Source organism: Hipposideros armiger, unplaced genomic scaffold (assembly GCF_001890085.2).
Source record: "Hipposideros armiger isolate ML-2016 unplaced genomic scaffold, ASM189008v1 scaffold_1529, whole genome shotgun sequence".
Classification (NCBI taxonomy): Eukaryota; Metazoa; Chordata; class Mammalia; order Chiroptera; family Hipposideridae; genus Hipposideros; species Hipposideros armiger.
Window position 1 is genome coordinate 59,737 of NW_017732879.1, and position 15,949 is coordinate 75,685.

The 15,949-nt window shown below is 55.5% G+C and overlaps 2 protein-coding genes across 3 annotated transcripts; both read right to left on the minus strand.

Annotated features, from left to right (window-relative positions):
• Positions 1 to 1,841: 1,841 nt before the first annotated feature.
• On the minus strand, positions 1,842 to 11,564 carry ESS2 (ess-2 spliceosome associated protein). Of its 2 annotated transcripts, XM_019634161.1 has the most exons (10): positions 11,391 to 11,563; positions 10,212 to 10,380; positions 10,017 to 10,118; positions 7,912 to 8,081; positions 7,681 to 7,798; positions 7,225 to 7,358; positions 6,284 to 6,386; positions 5,040 to 5,149; positions 2,881 to 2,996; positions 1,842 to 2,396 (listed from the first exon to the last, which is right to left on the minus strand). In XM_019634161.1, exons 1-10 carry the CDS (start codon positions 11,523 to 11,525, stop codon positions 2,117 to 2,119), a joined length of 1,437 nt encoding a protein of 478 aa, XP_019489706.1. In that variant the 5' UTR covers positions 11,526 to 11,563; the 3' UTR covers positions 1,842 to 2,116. The 2 variants fall into 2 exon arrangements, with proteins under 2 accessions (XP_019489706.1, XP_019489707.1); XM_019634162.1 differs by lacking the exons at positions 6,284 to 6,386; positions 7,225 to 7,358 and having other exon boundaries at positions 11,391 to 11,564.
• A 659-nt stretch (positions 11,565 to 12,223) lies between these two features.
• GSC2 (goosecoid homeobox 2) lies at positions 12,224 to 15,923 on the minus strand. Its single transcript, XM_019634165.1, has 3 exons — positions 15,671 to 15,923; positions 15,303 to 15,556; positions 12,224 to 14,719 (listed from the first exon to the last, which is right to left on the minus strand). The coding sequence occupies exons 1-3, from the start codon at positions 15,921 to 15,923 to the stop codon at positions 14,615 to 14,617; spliced, it is 612 nt and encodes a 203-aa protein (XP_019489710.1). The 3' UTR covers positions 12,224 to 14,614.
• Positions 15,924 to 15,949: the final 26 nt, after the last annotated feature.

The following is a 15,949-nucleotide window of genomic DNA, read 5'->3' on the forward strand; positions in this document are numbered from 1 at the left end:
GTTCTATTAGCTTTCTTCCACTTAGTAGCAAAGACATTAATTACTGGCTAGCAAATAAACCACAAAGTGTAAACAAGCATTGAGAGTGCCCCCTGAGGAGTCTTTTTCTCTAGGACTCAGCCAACCACCCTCCCTGCGGCATGGGTGTCTCCAGGGTTAGGGGTCCAGGGACCAAGGCTTGGGCATAGGTACTCATGGAGAGGCCTTGTGGGCAAGGAGAACACCGTGGCCATGGCCCACCCACTAAGCCCCTATGGGTCTCCCTCTGACTTGCCCACGCCCAGTGCCTCCAGGGCTGGCCAGGTGCACCTCAGGTGCAGCATAGCCCACCCTGACTCTGTTCCACTCCCTTAGACAGCCCTTCCTCAAAGTCCTCCTCCTCACCCTCCCTTCCTTCCCTCCCCCTGGAACACCCCCTCCATCCAAGAACTCTGATCTGCACCCTCTCTACTGCTTCCCAATTGCCCCATGCAGCAGTCCTGTTTTGTCACCTGTCACTCCCAGGGCACACTTCCCACAGGCCAGCCAAGTGCTGAAGGTGGTCAGTACCTGGCCTTAGGTGGTCTTGCCTGGACAGTATACCCCTCTGTATCTCACTCACACTCACTCAGACCTCTGCCTCCCCACTTCCTGGGGGTACCCTCAAGCCCAAGGCCACCCTTCCCTATGGAGGAAGAGCATCAAAACCCAAATTTTTCTCACCCTGGTCAGGCCTAGCCCTCTGTCCAAGCTCACCTGCTGAGCCCACTCCCAGCTCCCTTAGTGGGTCACAGGGCATAGCCAGGGCTCAGCCCCTGGGAGCTTATAGGAACTGTCGAAGAATGCAGGCTAGCAGTGCCCAGGCAGGTGGCAGGCTCTGCATCAGTTTCCAGAGAACATTGGCACTCACGGAGGGCGCAAGAGGACAGATGTAGGAGCACCTGGAAAGACGGCCTGGCACAGGGACGAGTGTGCTCAAAGCAGGACTCAAAAGCAATTGCTCAAAGCAGTGCTCAAAGCAATTCTAGGTTGCCTCCCTGAGCAACAAGCACCCCTGAGGGCACAACTTGACCCTACTTAAGGCCAGAAGAGACCCATCTGGCAAGAAGGCATGGTCTTGGGCCCCCCACCTCTATATAAAGCAGCTGGCCCTGGGCCTCCTGGGGGTCAGGCGCCAATACCCTCAGGCCAGCAGGCAAGTGCTGGCCGTGGTGCACATGGCGCTGTCAGGTCTGCGTGGCGCCAGGACCCATTACTTTGACACTGCGACCCAGGTAACTGTTACCTGGGGCTCTTGCTGGTGGGAGTGATGAGCTAAGGCTGGTGACTCAGCAGCCTATGGCAGGTAGTGCCTGGAGATGGTAAGAAAATGGAGACAGCCCTGCCCCACCTGAACTGGAAGCCAGGTGCTTGGGGAAGGTCATGGTGAGGCTGCTGGGAGGTACCTCATGTGAGAGTGTGGCCTGACATTCATTTAGGACCCATGCAGCCCTGTCACTGGCAGACCACACAGGCCAGGCCAGCTGGGCAGGCTATAGACCTGGGCCAGAGCCCCAGGTGAATCCAAGGGGCTCAACTCCCAAGAGCTCAGTCCCTCCCTCAGATAAACAAAACTTGGGGTGGAGGAAAGGGGGAGGGGGACCAACGTGCTGTGAGCTCAGCTCAGAAGGCAGGTTCCGTGCCTGGGGTGCCACAGAAAACTATGCGGGTGGTGACAGGAAAGACCAGACACCCTGGCCCTCCAAGAGTCACCCCACACAACAGCTTCCTCCCTGGGAGGCCCACAATCCTGAGACCACCATGTAGGCGTGAGGCTGGAGGGCCATTTTGGGGCCATGTGGGCAGGATGGAGAGGCGGCCTACAGAATGTGCTAGGTTTTCTTTAATGCCGGTTAAATAGAAACGGGAAGGGGTTCCATAAAAAAAAGAACCAGCGAGGCCCTGGGATGCACCCCAAGGGCTGTGGGGCAGGTCCTGTGCCAGCCTGGGTGCGACATGGCACCTTTCTTTGTGGCTCCTGGGACAGTCACTGCTTTTGGCCTGGTCCTGGGTCCTTAGAAGGCTAGAGTCCTCTGCTGGGTGGATAGCTGCCCTGGAGGCTCCAAGAATTTCCCATGGGCCCAGCCTGGGCCTGGCCCTAGAAGAAGTCCGAGGCTTTGCGCCGGGCAGGGAGCTGCAGCAGGTTGTCCGTGATGGAGGCTGGGTCCTGGCTGAGGGGAGTGCGTGCAGCAGAGCCAGGAGCCGGTGTGCTCGTTGGGGTTTGGGGCCCGCCGGCTGGGGTCTTGAGGTGGGTCAAACGTGCTGGGGATGGTGTGTAGCTGGCCCGCAGGGCCCGGTCTGTGTACTTGCTGGCCGTCCTGTTCACGAGGCGCTGAAGGGCTGGGGACATGGCCGGGCTCAGGCCTTTGGGGGTGAGGCTGGAGTGGAAGGGGTGGGCAAGAGAGGTAGGATTAGCCTGGATGGGGCATCGCCAGCAGCAAAACCTCCAATTCTACAGGAAGACGCATGGGAGCCTTTGGGCTGAGGACACCGGAGGCCTGGCACACGGCAGTGTGGCCAAATTTGAGGTCAAGTGCTGGTGCTGTCCTTGGCTGTGGGGCTGGTGTGGATCCCAATTCTAAGGGGAATGAGGACATCTGTCTCCACAAGGCTGACAGGAGCTCATAGTGGGTCAACAGGCCTAAAGGTGCCTCTTAGGGACGTGCCTAACAGGAGGTTGAAGAAAAGATGGAGGGGGCCCCACACCTAGTTCACACAGAGCCTTGCTCTGAACCAGAGGAGCTGCCTCTGGGCCTACTGCAGTCTCCTGGGGCCTGCCCTGTAGACCAGATGTCCACACTGCAGGAGGTGGGACTGAGTGGGAGCAGGAAGAGACCCCCACATGGGTCAAGTGCCCCTCACCTGGCCAGGTTCTCCGTCACTCTTCGCAAGGCCTCCTGCTTCTTGGCCCTGTTCTTGGCAGCAGCCTCATTGGCCATCTTCAGCCCCAGGCGCTCCCTGCGACCTGGCTCCAATATCTACAAAGTAGGTGCATGGGTGGCTCACACCAGCCTGCCACTGAGTCAGGCACTGCCTTGCTGTTGGGGCGGCCTGCTTCTTCCCATGGCCCCCATAATCTTAACAACCCAACATCGCCTCCCCTAAAAGTCCACTGAAAGTCCCTAACCAGCCAACCTGAGCTGCCCACTTGCCAAGGGCCCAGCCCACCCCTCCTGTTATCATGGTCCTCTCAAAGCCAGAGCTGTGAAGTTAGGAACCTCACAATCTTTAGGAAAGAGGGTCTCGTTTTAATATGCTTCCTTCTATCTTTCTGTCTTTATTGACCTTCTGTATGTCTTTTGAGAACTTCCCAAAATGTGTCCTTGGTGTATTCTTCTAACAAGCTGCTTACCTTGTTTTTTGTTCTGCTTTTTTACGTATAGCAGCTTTACTATGTTGATTATATCAAGCTGTGCCACACAAATTTCTTTTCAGTTATTTGTTTTTAGTTTTACATGTGATGTTTTCTGCTGTATTCAAGTTTGTCATTTCCATATTGTGTAAGCTAGCCATCATTTCCTTTGTGATTTCTTCTTGCTTTTACGTTTACAAAGTCCTTTCTACCTTAAGGTTAGATTAAATGTCAACTATTATTTTCTTCTAATTGTTTTATGCTTATTGTTTTAATAATTAACTTTTCCAGCTTTCTGGAATATATTCTGCCATACAGATTAAGGACCTAGTTTACTTTATTTCCAAGTTACTACTCACCACAATTTGAGTTGCCATCTCTAACACACCCTAAATTCTGATTTGGACTGAGGTTTGTTTCAGAATTTCTCTTTTCTATTGACCTGTAGGTTCTGAGAACAGTGGTACACTTCTGACACACCTACAGCCTTATGGTAAGCTTTAGTATCCTCTCCATCATTCCTCTCTCAAGTTTTTCTTGGTTACCCTTGCGTCCCAGGCAAATCTGAGAACCAAGGTACTAAACACCTCTGTGTATGTTCTGTCTGGACGTGTGTTCTCTCTTTGAACTACTCAAGGCAGGATAAGTGGTGCTGTGCTGGGGAGGCCACAGGGCACAGCACACATCCTTGGGTGGTGCTAGCTAGTGGTGTTCTCCTTATGTAAGTCTGTGGTTTCTTTACAAAAGCTAAGTAAGTTATTCCCAGCTATTCTAAATTTCTGTTGCTACGGTGAGTGATTATCTCTTTTTCTGTTGCATTTCAAACTGATCACTGCCAGCATCTAAGGGGCTGGTTAAAGGTGACTCTGACCCAGCCCCCTACGCAGGCCTTCTGCATTAATCCCAGACTCCACGCCCAGTTCTTTGGGGTTTCAAAGCAGATGCTGTAATCCTGCACCCGTCTCTGCAACACCACCAATCTGTTTCCCTTGGTCTTCCAGCACAGTTGGTACAGGCAGCATTCCAGCACTCCAACAACAGGACTACATGCTCCCAATTTTCGGGCACCTCTCTTCTTTCCCTTTCCAAACTACACCAGTCACTGTTTCCCCAACAAACTGCGTGCAGCCCAGAGCACCGCATCTTCCCAATGTACCTCCAGGGCCCCACCTCCCTGCCCATTTGCCCACACCATCCTGGGCCACCCCAATCTCTGCAAGAGGCCTCTCTCTGCAAGCACACAGCCTTTCTGAGAATATAAACCATGTTCCACGGAACGCTGGGGCTCTGGGGCCCTTCCTAGCACTCAGGCCTACAGCGCAGTCACAGTTCCAGGTCTGCCTCTGAGACCACTCTTCATCTTTGAGCAGCCCAACCTTGGGCCTGCAGGTCAAAGGGGTCACGGTCATTCCCTATCTTGGTGCCTTGGCCCTACCCTCCCAGTTCCTCCTTGACAAAACTACTCACCTGCCTACACCTGTCCTCACTGCCCTGGTCTCATTCAGAAGCATAGTTCCTGAGCAGGTGTGCAGTCCCTTGACTTGGCCTACTGGTCAGCTCTTTTCTGACCAGTGGCAGCTGGGCCATCCTCTGTGCACTGAACTTCAGGTGCTCACAAGACCATACATCCACTTAGGGTCCCGCCTGTGTTCCCCTCAATATGACTCACCTTGAAGGCTGGCCCCGGTGTCCTGTCCATGTAGGGGGTTTCCGATCCTTCAACTCTCAAGGGTGTGTTCTCGACCTCCCCCCAGGTCATCAGTGGGGACTCAGTCACACCTGCAGATGAAGAGCCCACAGCCACCTCAGGCTAGGGGACCCAGGTTGGGGCACCGCCTGGGCCCTCTCTCCCACTGCAGCCATTCCCCTACATGCACATTCCAGCTAACAAACACCAGGGTTGGCAGCTGGCCCTCTCTCCTTCCCCAGGACTCTGGAACTGTATCACCTCTGCCCTCTGAGAAGGAAACACTAAGGCCACTGCGGGCCCAAGGCAGGCCCAGGCCCCCACAGCCATGGGGCTTAGCTTGGAGGAGCAGGGCTCCCTAGAGAAATTGAGCTGGGTCAGCGAGGCCCCCTTCCTAGCACAGGGCCAGGGAGATTCCTGGAGGTCACTGATGGCATCCTACCCCAAAGGAAAAGACACTCAGGGGCTTCCAGTTCATGGGAGGGCAGAGGGACAGCATGTGCACTGCAAGACGGTCCCCAAGGCTCATATACCTCCTGTTTGAGGAGACACAGGGCTGGAGCCCACAGACCCCTCCCTGTAGTGCTCTCTGGGTTTAGGTTTGTAAGCACGGGGCACCTGCTGACGTGAGACCCAGAACTAGGAAAAGTTACCCCAGAACTGAGGGGACACCAAGCCCCAGGCCAGTGGCAGGAGGCGGGCAGCCTGAGGGAGAGGCAGCTCCCTCAGGCCTGTGTTGCCCACCCCGCACAGGCCAGGTATGGCCCCTCGAGGCCCCGGGTGAACCCAGCCTCCTGCAGGCCACCTTCCATGTACATCTTCTACAGGAAGATGCCTGGTGGGCAGCCCGCTGGACTTCACTGCCCTCATTGCAAATCAGGACCCCACCTCTCCCTGCACTCCTCAGCACACTCACCATGTGTCTGTCAAGCAGAGTCCCAACACCCCTGGTTCCAGCAAACCCAGTTTGTCCTGCCCAGCTTACGGTGAGGGATGGAAACCACCCAGCTAAATGGGCCGGGGCCCACACATCTTAGATCGAGTCTGCCTGAGAGTCCAGCCCTGTCCTTGCAGATCAGGCACCAGGTCCCTGAGTCACACAAGGTGTGGGACAGACCCAACGTGAGTGTCAAGAATGACCAGAATGACCAGGGCCAACCGAGCAGCCCACCTCCCACCAGGCCATCCCACAGGTAGGCCAGCTTGCCAAGGGGAGAGTTTCTCACCAGGGGCAGGAGAAGGGGTGGCAACAAATCCAAATCCGCCCACTCGGGGGGACTCCTGGGGAATCAGCTCCTTGCCGTCGGGGCCCACCTTGCCCTGTTTGTGCTGGAACAATCAGATAGGCTAGTGTCAGGGGGCCCAAGACAATTTTTCCTCACTGACAGATGGACAGGTGCACAGGAACATGCTGGAAACACTTCCCTCAGGGCAGAGCTGAGGCTCTGTGGCTGGCAGCGCACCTGGGGAAAAGAGAGGGAGGTCCCTGGCCCCTGCAAAGAACTTGAGGACCTTTCAGAGCAGTCATCCAAGAGAGGGAAGCTCCCCCCACTCCCCCCTACATGCAGGGTGGGGATCAGCCACACCCCACATGGCCTACTTTCACGGGCTACTGACTTTAGGCCCCTGCATGGAGCTACACTCATTATGGGCGACTGTGTACTGATCTAACCTTACAAGGCCATTGTAAAAAGCCTCCGGAGCAGTCTTTCCATCTCCTGTCTCCTACCCTTCAACCCCATGACTTCTAGAGCCACCATCACACAGGAACTCCCAAGCTTGGAAATTCTCTGCCGTCTGCCATGCTAAGCCTGCCCAACCCCTCCTCAACCCCATGCACCACCCAGCCTTGCCTGGTGCAGGGATGCAGGGGTATAGGGCTGGCCAGACTGGCCTGGCTCCCAGCAGCCACTTTCTCTCATGCTCTTGCCTCCCAAGGGAGTTGGCACAGATCTGAACCCATAGAATATGTCTACCAGGACAGCACCCCACTAGAAGCCCACACGGGTTGAGAAAAGACTTGGAACCCTGCCAGACAGGGGCCCCAAATACTCCTGCACTGCCATGCTCTGCCAAGCCCCAAACAGTCCTAATTTAAGATGGGCAGCCAAGATCAGAGAGGTTGTTTCTGCCCACATCCAGTCCCCTGCTAGCTCCCTCCACCCACCTGGGCATTGAGGGCAGCGGCCTGCTGCAGCTGGGACCTGCTCAGGGCCTGGCTGAATGGGTCCCTGAGGAAGCGAGTATTCTTATGCACCACTTGCCGGGGCTTCTTAAACAGTTGCTCTTCATCAGGGACGCCTGGCAGACCAAGGAGATATGGCAGCAGGTGTCAGAGGGGAGGGCAGGCCACACCTCCGCCCCACGCTCAGGGCCTAAGAGAGGGGCCAAGTCACTCCCTGCTGAACAGAAGCACGGAGCCCGCTTTAGTCTCCATGTTGCAGAACCTGAATGAAGCTGGGGAGGGTCTTACTCCCTCACTGACTTCACACACAGACCTATCTGTTCCGAGACAGAACAGAACCCCTTTGAAGCCCAGAATGCAAGGGAGCACAGACACACACCTCTGAAGGTCAAATTCAAACTCACAGCCCTGTCCACGCCGCCCACACTGCCAGCTCACCCTCTGGGTAGTACATGAGAGAGTTCTTGGCCTTGTATTTCCAGGTCTCCACGCCAGCCTGGCTGCTCTCAATCGCTTGGTGCTCTGCCGATGGGAGTGTGAGATTATCTTTCTGCCTCTGTATCAAACGGGGGAAAAGTGAGGGTCAGAGAGGCCCCCCGGCACTGTGCCCTGGCCCTGGGACTCCCTGACCCCAACAGAGGGTGACTCTGCCCCTGCACCCAGGGACACCTTCTCAAACTCCTCCTCGGCCTGGTAGAGCCAAGCATGGCGTGCCCGGTTCTTCTCCTTGGCCACCTCCATGATCTCCTGGAAGGAGGCATTGTCCTCGCTTGTGTACTGGCTCAGGAAGACATCCAGGCTGGGCAGGGGCTCCTTCTCCTCCTCCTCTCCAGCCTCTCCTGCTCAGGGGTGCAGGTGGAATGACATAAATAGCAGAAACATCACTTTGTGGTCAGTTGGTTCTGGGAACTGCACTGCCCTACAAGCAAGGCTCAGACCCTCATCCCTGGTCCTGGGTCTGTCTGTGAGAGCCCACACTGCCAGACAACTCTCCACTTTGGGGCAAAAGCAACGAACCCAACTGGCCAGGGAGCTCTCAGGGGTTCTCCTCATCTGCTGGTTGCCAAGTGAAGTGTGCAGTCTGACTCAGACTGGAACGGGGACATCTAGGTGTTAGAGAAAGAGCAAGTGATCACAGAGGATCTTCCCGTGCCAAAACTGTGCCAGTTCTATAGGACCTGCCTCCAAAGCCCTGGGCTCTCCCTTCGTCCCTGGGATTTCCTTACCCCAACTGCTCTTCCCTTCCTGGTACCTGTGCTACCGGTGGCTGGCTGTCACATAAGCTTCCAAACTTGCTACTGGGCCTGATGGCAGGGACCCCATGGGATCTAGTGCTCCAAATGGGGCCTCACAGGCACTGGGCTATAACCCTAGCTGCCTCAGCACCACCACTGAAAGCGGAACTCCCACTGAGGCGGTGCCATCACAGTGTGCTCAGAGGCACAAACTTTAGCAGGGCCGTTAGGAAGAGGGTCTTTTCTTCCACTTTAGTGACAGTCTTGACCACCTACTACCCACTAGGCTGTGCACAAAGCACAGTGGTTACAAGTTCAAGACCCGGGGTCAGAAAGATGAAGACTCAAACTCCATTTCACCACAATCAGCTCTGAGACCTGCAGAAGCTTCGACCATCCTGAGCCTCAGTTTCCTCACCTGTCACCGTGAATGATGACAGCACCTACCACTTAAGTTACTGAAAGGATTGCTGTGCTTACTGATAAGAGATATTTAAAGAAAAGGAATCTGCAGATTGTCTGTAATTCATGTGCCATATTGCAATGGAGAACCACTCTCCACACAACACAATGGACTGTGTTAATAGCAGAAAGAGCTAGATTTTAAAGCAGAATAAGTCATGTTTGTGAGCACACAGGGCATCTAGGTTAGTACAGCATACCATAGACCAGAACCTAGTAGAGAATAGCATGTCATCCATCTGTATGGGTACTGACATTCTACTGACGATAACACTGACTAACCGCAAGGAAGTCCCGTAGCTTGCGGTACACTTACGTTCAACAGGGCTCAGAATACTCTGTCCTAAGAAGATACCCTTATAAAGTTGGGATGTATCATATATCATACACATCTTAGTAAATGTGTTGAAGAAGACAACTTATCCATTTGTTCTACACGTATTTGTGGAAGGCCCATAACACAGCACGCACAGTTCTAGACGCAAAATATACAGACAGGAGCAAGATAAAGAACCTGCTCTTGAGAAGGGGAGAGACAATAAACAAACAGAAATGCCTTTTTAAGTGTCATGTCGTATGGGGAGAAAACAAAGCCAGGAAAGCACAGAGCATCAGGTGACTTTACACTGGGAGGTCAGGACAGGGTTTCCTGAACAGGTAACAGCTGAATAAAAACCTGGAGAAAGAGGAGTGAGCCATGCAGTTACCTAGGGAAGCGGCCAACTTGGAAGAAAAAAGTGCAGAGGGCCTGAGGCATCTTAAGGAGACAGCAAGGAAAGGATTCCTCTGAGGCCCATGAAGCTCACTGGGCAGGGGCTGGCACTCAGTGAGCAGCCTGGTGAGAGAGGAAGTGAGATTCCCATACCACAGAGGGCCAGAGGCTCAGAGGACTGCCCCACATTTGGGGGCTAGACCCAGATCTTCTGCCTCATAGACCAGTGCTCTTTGGTTCCATGGGCTGCCATTTAGGCAAGGAGACCCCTTAGGTACAAGATGTGACCTGACTCTGGACCACTCTCACAGGGTAAGATTCCCTGGCAACCTTGATCATGTGACCGAAAGAGGGCGCGGACTTACCATCACCATCCTCCAGGCCTTGGCTCCGGCCCTGAGGCTTGTTGACCACCATTCCAGTGCCTGTGTGCACCTCAGGGGTTTCAAACGTGGCTGGAGTCACATCTGGGGGAAGAGAGGGGAAGGAGATTAGAGCGAATGTTGAGGCAATAGGTCAGCGGGCATTCTCCTCTCTGCCACCCACAGGAGCCCTCTTACAAGGTGCTGGGGGCTCTCGGGACATCTTGCCCAGGGCAGAGCCAAACTTGATGGCGATCTGGCGCATCCGTTCCAAGTCTCCGTTCTCCTCAGCCTCCAGGTACTCCTTCTGTGCCTGCAGCTTCTCCACATCAGGAAAGAAATCCCTCTGGATGACTGTCTGGAGGCCCTGTCAGGAGAGATCAGAACAAAAGTCAGAGGTGCCATCGGGGGCCCTCGCCTCTCAGTCCATCGATATACATACTAAGGCCATTGCTGACCACCTCCCTCAACCACTATCCAGCCCAATGATCCCAGATCTTAGGGGCATTTTCTAATGAGAACAACATCCCATGCAGCCTTGCTACAACATCTAACATTACTAAACACTCCTCTGATTTTTCATGAAGCCCTTCTCCCTTCCCTCACTAACTGGTCATTCTCATTCTCCTTTGCTGGACCCACCTCCACACCAGCTGGACCAATGTGAGTGTTATCATCTGTATTCCACCTATGACCCCCTATTTCCAATCTGAACCCTTTACCTGGATGACTTCATCCAGTCATCATCACCAGCACTGGCTGAGATTCCCAACTCTGCAATTCCAGCCAGACCTTGCTCCTGATCTGCACATCTGTGCACCTATCTGTCCTCTAATGCCACCTGCCTGTATATCTCAGACTTCCATCAGTCCCAAACCAAACCGACTTCCTCTAATCTCAGTGCCATCTCCTCCTCCTTCGTGTTTGCGGTAGGATTAAGACCTATTTCAAGGGTCGTCGGAGGCCCACTCACTCGATGATGCTACCACAATCGCAGCCTGTTTCCAGAACCCCAAGCTGGACACTTGCTATCTCCGCTCTCTAGAAAGTCTTCTTTGCCATCATCCTTCCAAACTTACTCATGCTTTGACATAAAACCTTGTTTCCCTGCCCCCTCCCGCCCCCTCCCGCCCCGCATACAACCAGAACCGTCCCTTCCCTCCCCTGACAACACTGCCAGTGCCTCCCCTACCAAGAACATCCCCTTCTAGATTGTGCTTATTTGGCTCTCGGACTGTCCACACCCCAAGGGCAGGAACTCAGGCTGCTCCACCTCCGCGATGGTACGAGAGTGCTACCACCGGAGAGAAGAACCCGAGAGGAGAGCAAGGCGGGGAAGGGACCAAGAAGTCGCGGGAATCCGCACCGAGGTCTTACCTCGATGTACTCTTCCTCGTCCAAGACCCGTTGTTTGCTCGTCGCAGCACCAGCCTCCCCTGCTGCGCGCTTCCTCCGGGGCCTGGACGCGGTGGGAAGCAACAGGGCCCGGGGAGACGCGCCGGGAGTCTCCATCGCTATCCCAGGACAGTTCGGAAGGCGCGTCACAGCGTCAAGGGGCGGGACTACGCAGGCGCTTCCAACAGTCGGCCAATGGGGAGCTGTGCGTTTCGAAGGCCGAGCCGCGCTCCGCGCTGACGTCACTACAAGCCCTCTCTCTTATGGGAGTTGTAGTCTTCTTCCTGCCCCGTTCTAATGACGTGTATCTGGGATGTGGACACCAGGGGGCGCTGTGGTGGTGGGGCTAGGGGGCGTGTCATTCACGCTAATCGTGAAAAATTCCTGCACTGAGGAATTGGAAGGCTTTGGAATTCCAATTTCTCGCAAATAATCACTGCGTATGCTTCTATATTATTAACAAAAACACACTCTTTAGAAAATTTGGTTATATACACGTTTCAAAGCTTTTATTCAAACTTTATGCAAGAAAAGAACCCCAAGACATTTTTTTTTCATGATAGTTTCCTAACAAAAGAAAAAGTAAAGAAAAATATGATGGTTCAATAAAGAAATGTCTAGTTAAAAATTATCAGGTCTCTGAATGCCAGAGTGGGCTTCCCAGAAGAGGGTTTATTCTCATTGAAGTGGACCAGAAAATTGCCTATGCATATTTTTTTTCATCTTTTTTAGCTGAGCCATCCTGCCACCTTTTGGCAGCTCAGCAGCAGCTCAGCTCGGGCCAGGCATCGAACCGCTGTTGCTCAGAGCTCAAACTCTTGAGTGAGTTCCTAACCAACTGAGCCACTCGGCCGGCCCCCTGCCCATGCATTTTTCAGTACTGATTATTTCTTCTCAAAAGGAGGTTGTGAATTATGTCAAACAAGTAAGTTCTGCCCCAGAATCCTTTAGTACAACAGGGGACTCCATGGTGATGGTTCCTCCCCTCATAGAGCCGATAGTCTAATAAGGAAGACAAACTCCAGTTAGGCTATCCCACAAACCAGTTTAGAGCTGCAGCTGAGAGGTGCAAGAAAAGTTTGTTCTTGAGGAATTTTACCTAGGGGCAGTTGGGGGAAGTTTCCCTAGGCAGGATGTGACTGCAGATCCAAAAGATGAACAGGCATTTATCAGTTGGAGAGGGAAAAGCATGAGAAAAGGCCCAGCAGCAACAGGAAGACGACCTTTGGTGCAATTGAAGCTGGGGAGAAGACAGATTCCGGGATTGTTCTGGAGGTGAAATTGACTTGCTGTTGGCCTGGGTCTGATAGGCGAGGGCAAGGAGGGGGCAGGGTAATTGCCTGCCCTCTGGCTTGTGTACCTGGTATGCACAGGGAAAGAGCTCACCTTCCCAGGACAAGGTGATTTAGAGGAGCTGTGGGCTTCCGGGTGTAGTCGAAGGAACAGTTGGACATAAATATCTAGCTCAGGGAAGAGGCCTGGGCTGGAGATGTAAACATGGCAGAAAGAATGAAAATTGGAGCCTAAGGATGAAAGAGAGAAACCCAGGTGAGAATGGAGATGAGAAGAGGGTGCCTAGGACTTGGCCTCAAAGACATCTATGTTAACACCCGGCTGTGGAGGTGAGCCTGCCCAAGAGCAGCTAGAGAGAAAGGAGAAAAATCAGGAAGGCAACACAGCCACTGGTCCGTTGAAGGTGAAGTTCCAATCCTGACTACCCCACACAATGACAAATAGCAACTCAGTCTAGGAGGGCAAGGATCCTGGAACCCAGAGAGATGAAGCTGTTCCAGCCTGCGGGGTTGCTCCGCAGGCAGGCTATACAGTGGCCAAGGATAAAACCAGGATTCAGGGAGAAAAGCTTGGTAAAAGCCAGAAGTGTACACCCTGGGAGGTGAGGCAACAGCTGCTGTCCTAGAAGTAGGTACCTGCCAGCATTAGCGCAGCACTGACTAGGGACACCATGCCTACTTGGTGTTATCTGAGCTGGCCAGCTCTGGCTTCTGCATGTTTTATGGATGGACTGTGTCTCCTGCTAGATACCACCCGATTCCCACCAGGACCTGTGGGTGGGCAGAAGATCCCCAAGTAAGATGAGGGGTGTGTTAGGTTCCTTGAGCCCACTGTTTGGGTGTACTTGGGGAATGGAAGTCATGTTTTCACACTATCCTTCACCCTGAGCCCAGGATCATGGAGGGAAGAGCAGACATTTTCCAAAGCAGTGTGTGTGGGGCTAGGGGGAGAGAGGCGTGTCGAGCCTCCTCCTGCCCCACAGAGTGGCACAGATTGACTGCTGTGAGGAAGGCAGACACCGCAGCATGGAAATCTGCCCCAAGGAGGAAGCCAAGGACCCCCATCCATGAAGCAGCACCTAGAGGCCAGTGCAGGCCCCCAGCGTGCCAGGCCATTCTCTGTGGGGCAGTTTGCTCTGCTGGGGGTCAGCCTGGTACAGGGACTGAGTATTCATTGGGCTGTGCTCCCCCAAGATAAGTGGGCCCCCCACTCCTAGGAAGGAGAGAGGAAGGGCAGGCCCAGCTGGGTGTGGTAGTGGAGCCAGGGCAGACTGCTTTTGTGGTGTCTGTAGTTGCTTGTTTATTTTTCCATATCTGACCAAGGCTCACAGGATTAAGAAGCAGGGCAGGGAGCTTCTGGAGAGACTTCACTCAACCTTCTTATTCTATAGATCTGGACACAAAACCCAGGGCAGGACCTGCGAGCTGGCAGCAGCCCCAGGATGCACAGACACCATCCACCCTGCTTGGAAGGGTTGTAGGCCAGATCAGGGGGCCATGTCCAGGCTGAGGAGAGGAGGGAGGCCAGCATGCCAGGAAAGACAGGAGGATTCTAGGTCCTGGTGTTGACAAGGACCAGGTTAGTGCCTAGGAGGAGTGAGGAAGATGACCCCACTCTGTGCCCCATCCGCCTACCCCCTAGGGAATCTCCCCTTATCCTCCTGCCAGCTAGTCATTGGGAAGGAGAGCGCCTGGGTACTCGGTGTTCTCCTTCACATGGCAAGTGGTGCAGCAGGAACACACACATGCTCCTGCACAGGGGCTCCTGTGTTGAATACTAGCTCCAGCACGCAGGAAGCTGTGTAGACGGGAAGGGTCCGGTGTCCTCTCTCAGCTCCTTTTCGGGTAGGACTGTCGACTCTCTGAGCCGACCCCAAAGGACTCGGCCAAGCCCAGGAGTAGCTCCCAGAGCCATCAGCAGCTCTCCTTGGGGGGCTTGTTGGCTCCCGGCAGGAGCCTCACCGACGCAGACGCGCGCTTCTGGTGTCGCCACTTAGCCCGGCGGTTCTTGAACCAGACCTGGGGAGAAGGAGGTACTGCTCAGGCAGGACCCGAGTCCCACTGGGTTCCCATAGGCGGACCTGGAGGCGGGGTTCCCGGACGGGTGGGCGGATGAGGGCTGCGGAGCCGGCACCTGGTAGCGGCTGTTCCTTTCTGCTGCAGGTAAGGACGGTGACTCGGGCTGCAGGAGGGGAACCCCTTTCCCACTCGGACCAGCCTTCCGTTCCCACCCCCCCACCTCTGCCCCGCCGCGCCCAGGGCGCTCCTTTTGCCGCTTTATGCTCTTGTGAGCTTCCCAAATTCTGGAACATAAATGCGCGCTTCATTTACCACCAGCAAAAATAAAAGTTTAAAACAAAGCAAAGGAAAACTAGCTTTACCTCCCCTCCAGTTCCAGCGACGCTTTCCCGCACGTGCCTGTCCCCGCCCACCCCTCGCCCCGGAACACGCCCTGTGTCCCATTGCTGCCCCGGGGCCTCCCGCACCTTCTCCCGCCGCCGCGGCCCCCCGCGCCAGGGCCGACTATTCCAAAGAAGGAAGAAAGAAGCCAGGCGGCCCGGACCCTCTCGGACCCTCTGGCCGTCAGCGGGCGGGCTCCCACCTCCACTCGCTCCTCGCGCAGGCGGATGCGGCCGGCCAGGCGCTCGCGCGTGCCCACGTCGGGGTACTGGTTCTGCACGAAGAGCGCCTCCAGTGCCTGCAGCTGCTCTTCGCTGAAGATGGTGCGGTGGCGCCGCGTGCGCCGCTGCGGGCCCGGACCGCCGGCGCCGGGCAGCGCCCCGGAGCCTCCAGGCGGCACGGCCAAGGGCAAGGGCGCCGAGGGCCCCAGTCTAAGCGGCCACGGCAGCCGCGCGCCTGCGGGGCAAGGGCGCTGTGAGACATGGAGCGGGGGGGCCGAGCTCCGCGACGACCGCGCCGCGCGCCCCGGTGCTTCCCACACCCACGCACCCACGCCCAGCGCCCACTCACCTAATCCCGCGGGGGACTCCGGGGGCCCTCCGGGCGCCGCGCGGGGCCCACAGCAGCAGCAGCAGGTGCAGGGCGCCTTGGGTGTCCCGGGCTCCGCGGGTTCCGCGGGACTCTGGCGGTCGGCCGGCGGCGGCGGGCGGGCTGCCAGGGCCGGGGAGCTCCGCTCTGGCAGGCTAGAGAGGATGTGCTCGATGGAGAAGGGGCAGGGCCGCCCGGGGCCCCTGCGGCTCGCCGTACCCCCGGCGGCCGCCATGCCGGCCCGTGCCCGCCGCCGCCGCC

Coding starts and splice junctions, on each gene's coding strand:
- GSC2 (XM_019634165.1), bottom strand. CDS start 15,923: ATGGCGGCCGCCGGGGGTACGGCGAGCCGCAGGGGCCCCGGGCGGCCC. Junction 15,557..15,670: donor GGAGTCCCCCGCGGGATTAG/GTGAGTGGGCGC, acceptor CTTGCCCCGCAG/GCGCGCGGCTGCCGTGGCCG. Junction 14,720..15,302: donor TGCGCGAGGAGCGAGTGGAG/GTGGGAGCCCGC, acceptor CCTTCTCCCCAG/GTCTGGTTCAAGAACCGCCG.
- ESS2 (XM_019634161.1), bottom strand. CDS start 11,525: ATGGAGACTCCCGGCGCGTCTCCCCGGGCCCTGTTGCTTCCCACCGCG. Junction 7,359..7,680: donor TCTCATGTACTACCCAGAGG/GTGAGCTGGCAG, acceptor TTGGTCTGCCAG/GCGTCCCTGATGAAGAGCAA. Junction 2,997..5,039: donor CACCGGGGCCAGCCTTCAAG/GTGAGTCATATT, acceptor CCTACTTTGTAG/ATATTGGAGCCAGGTCGCAG.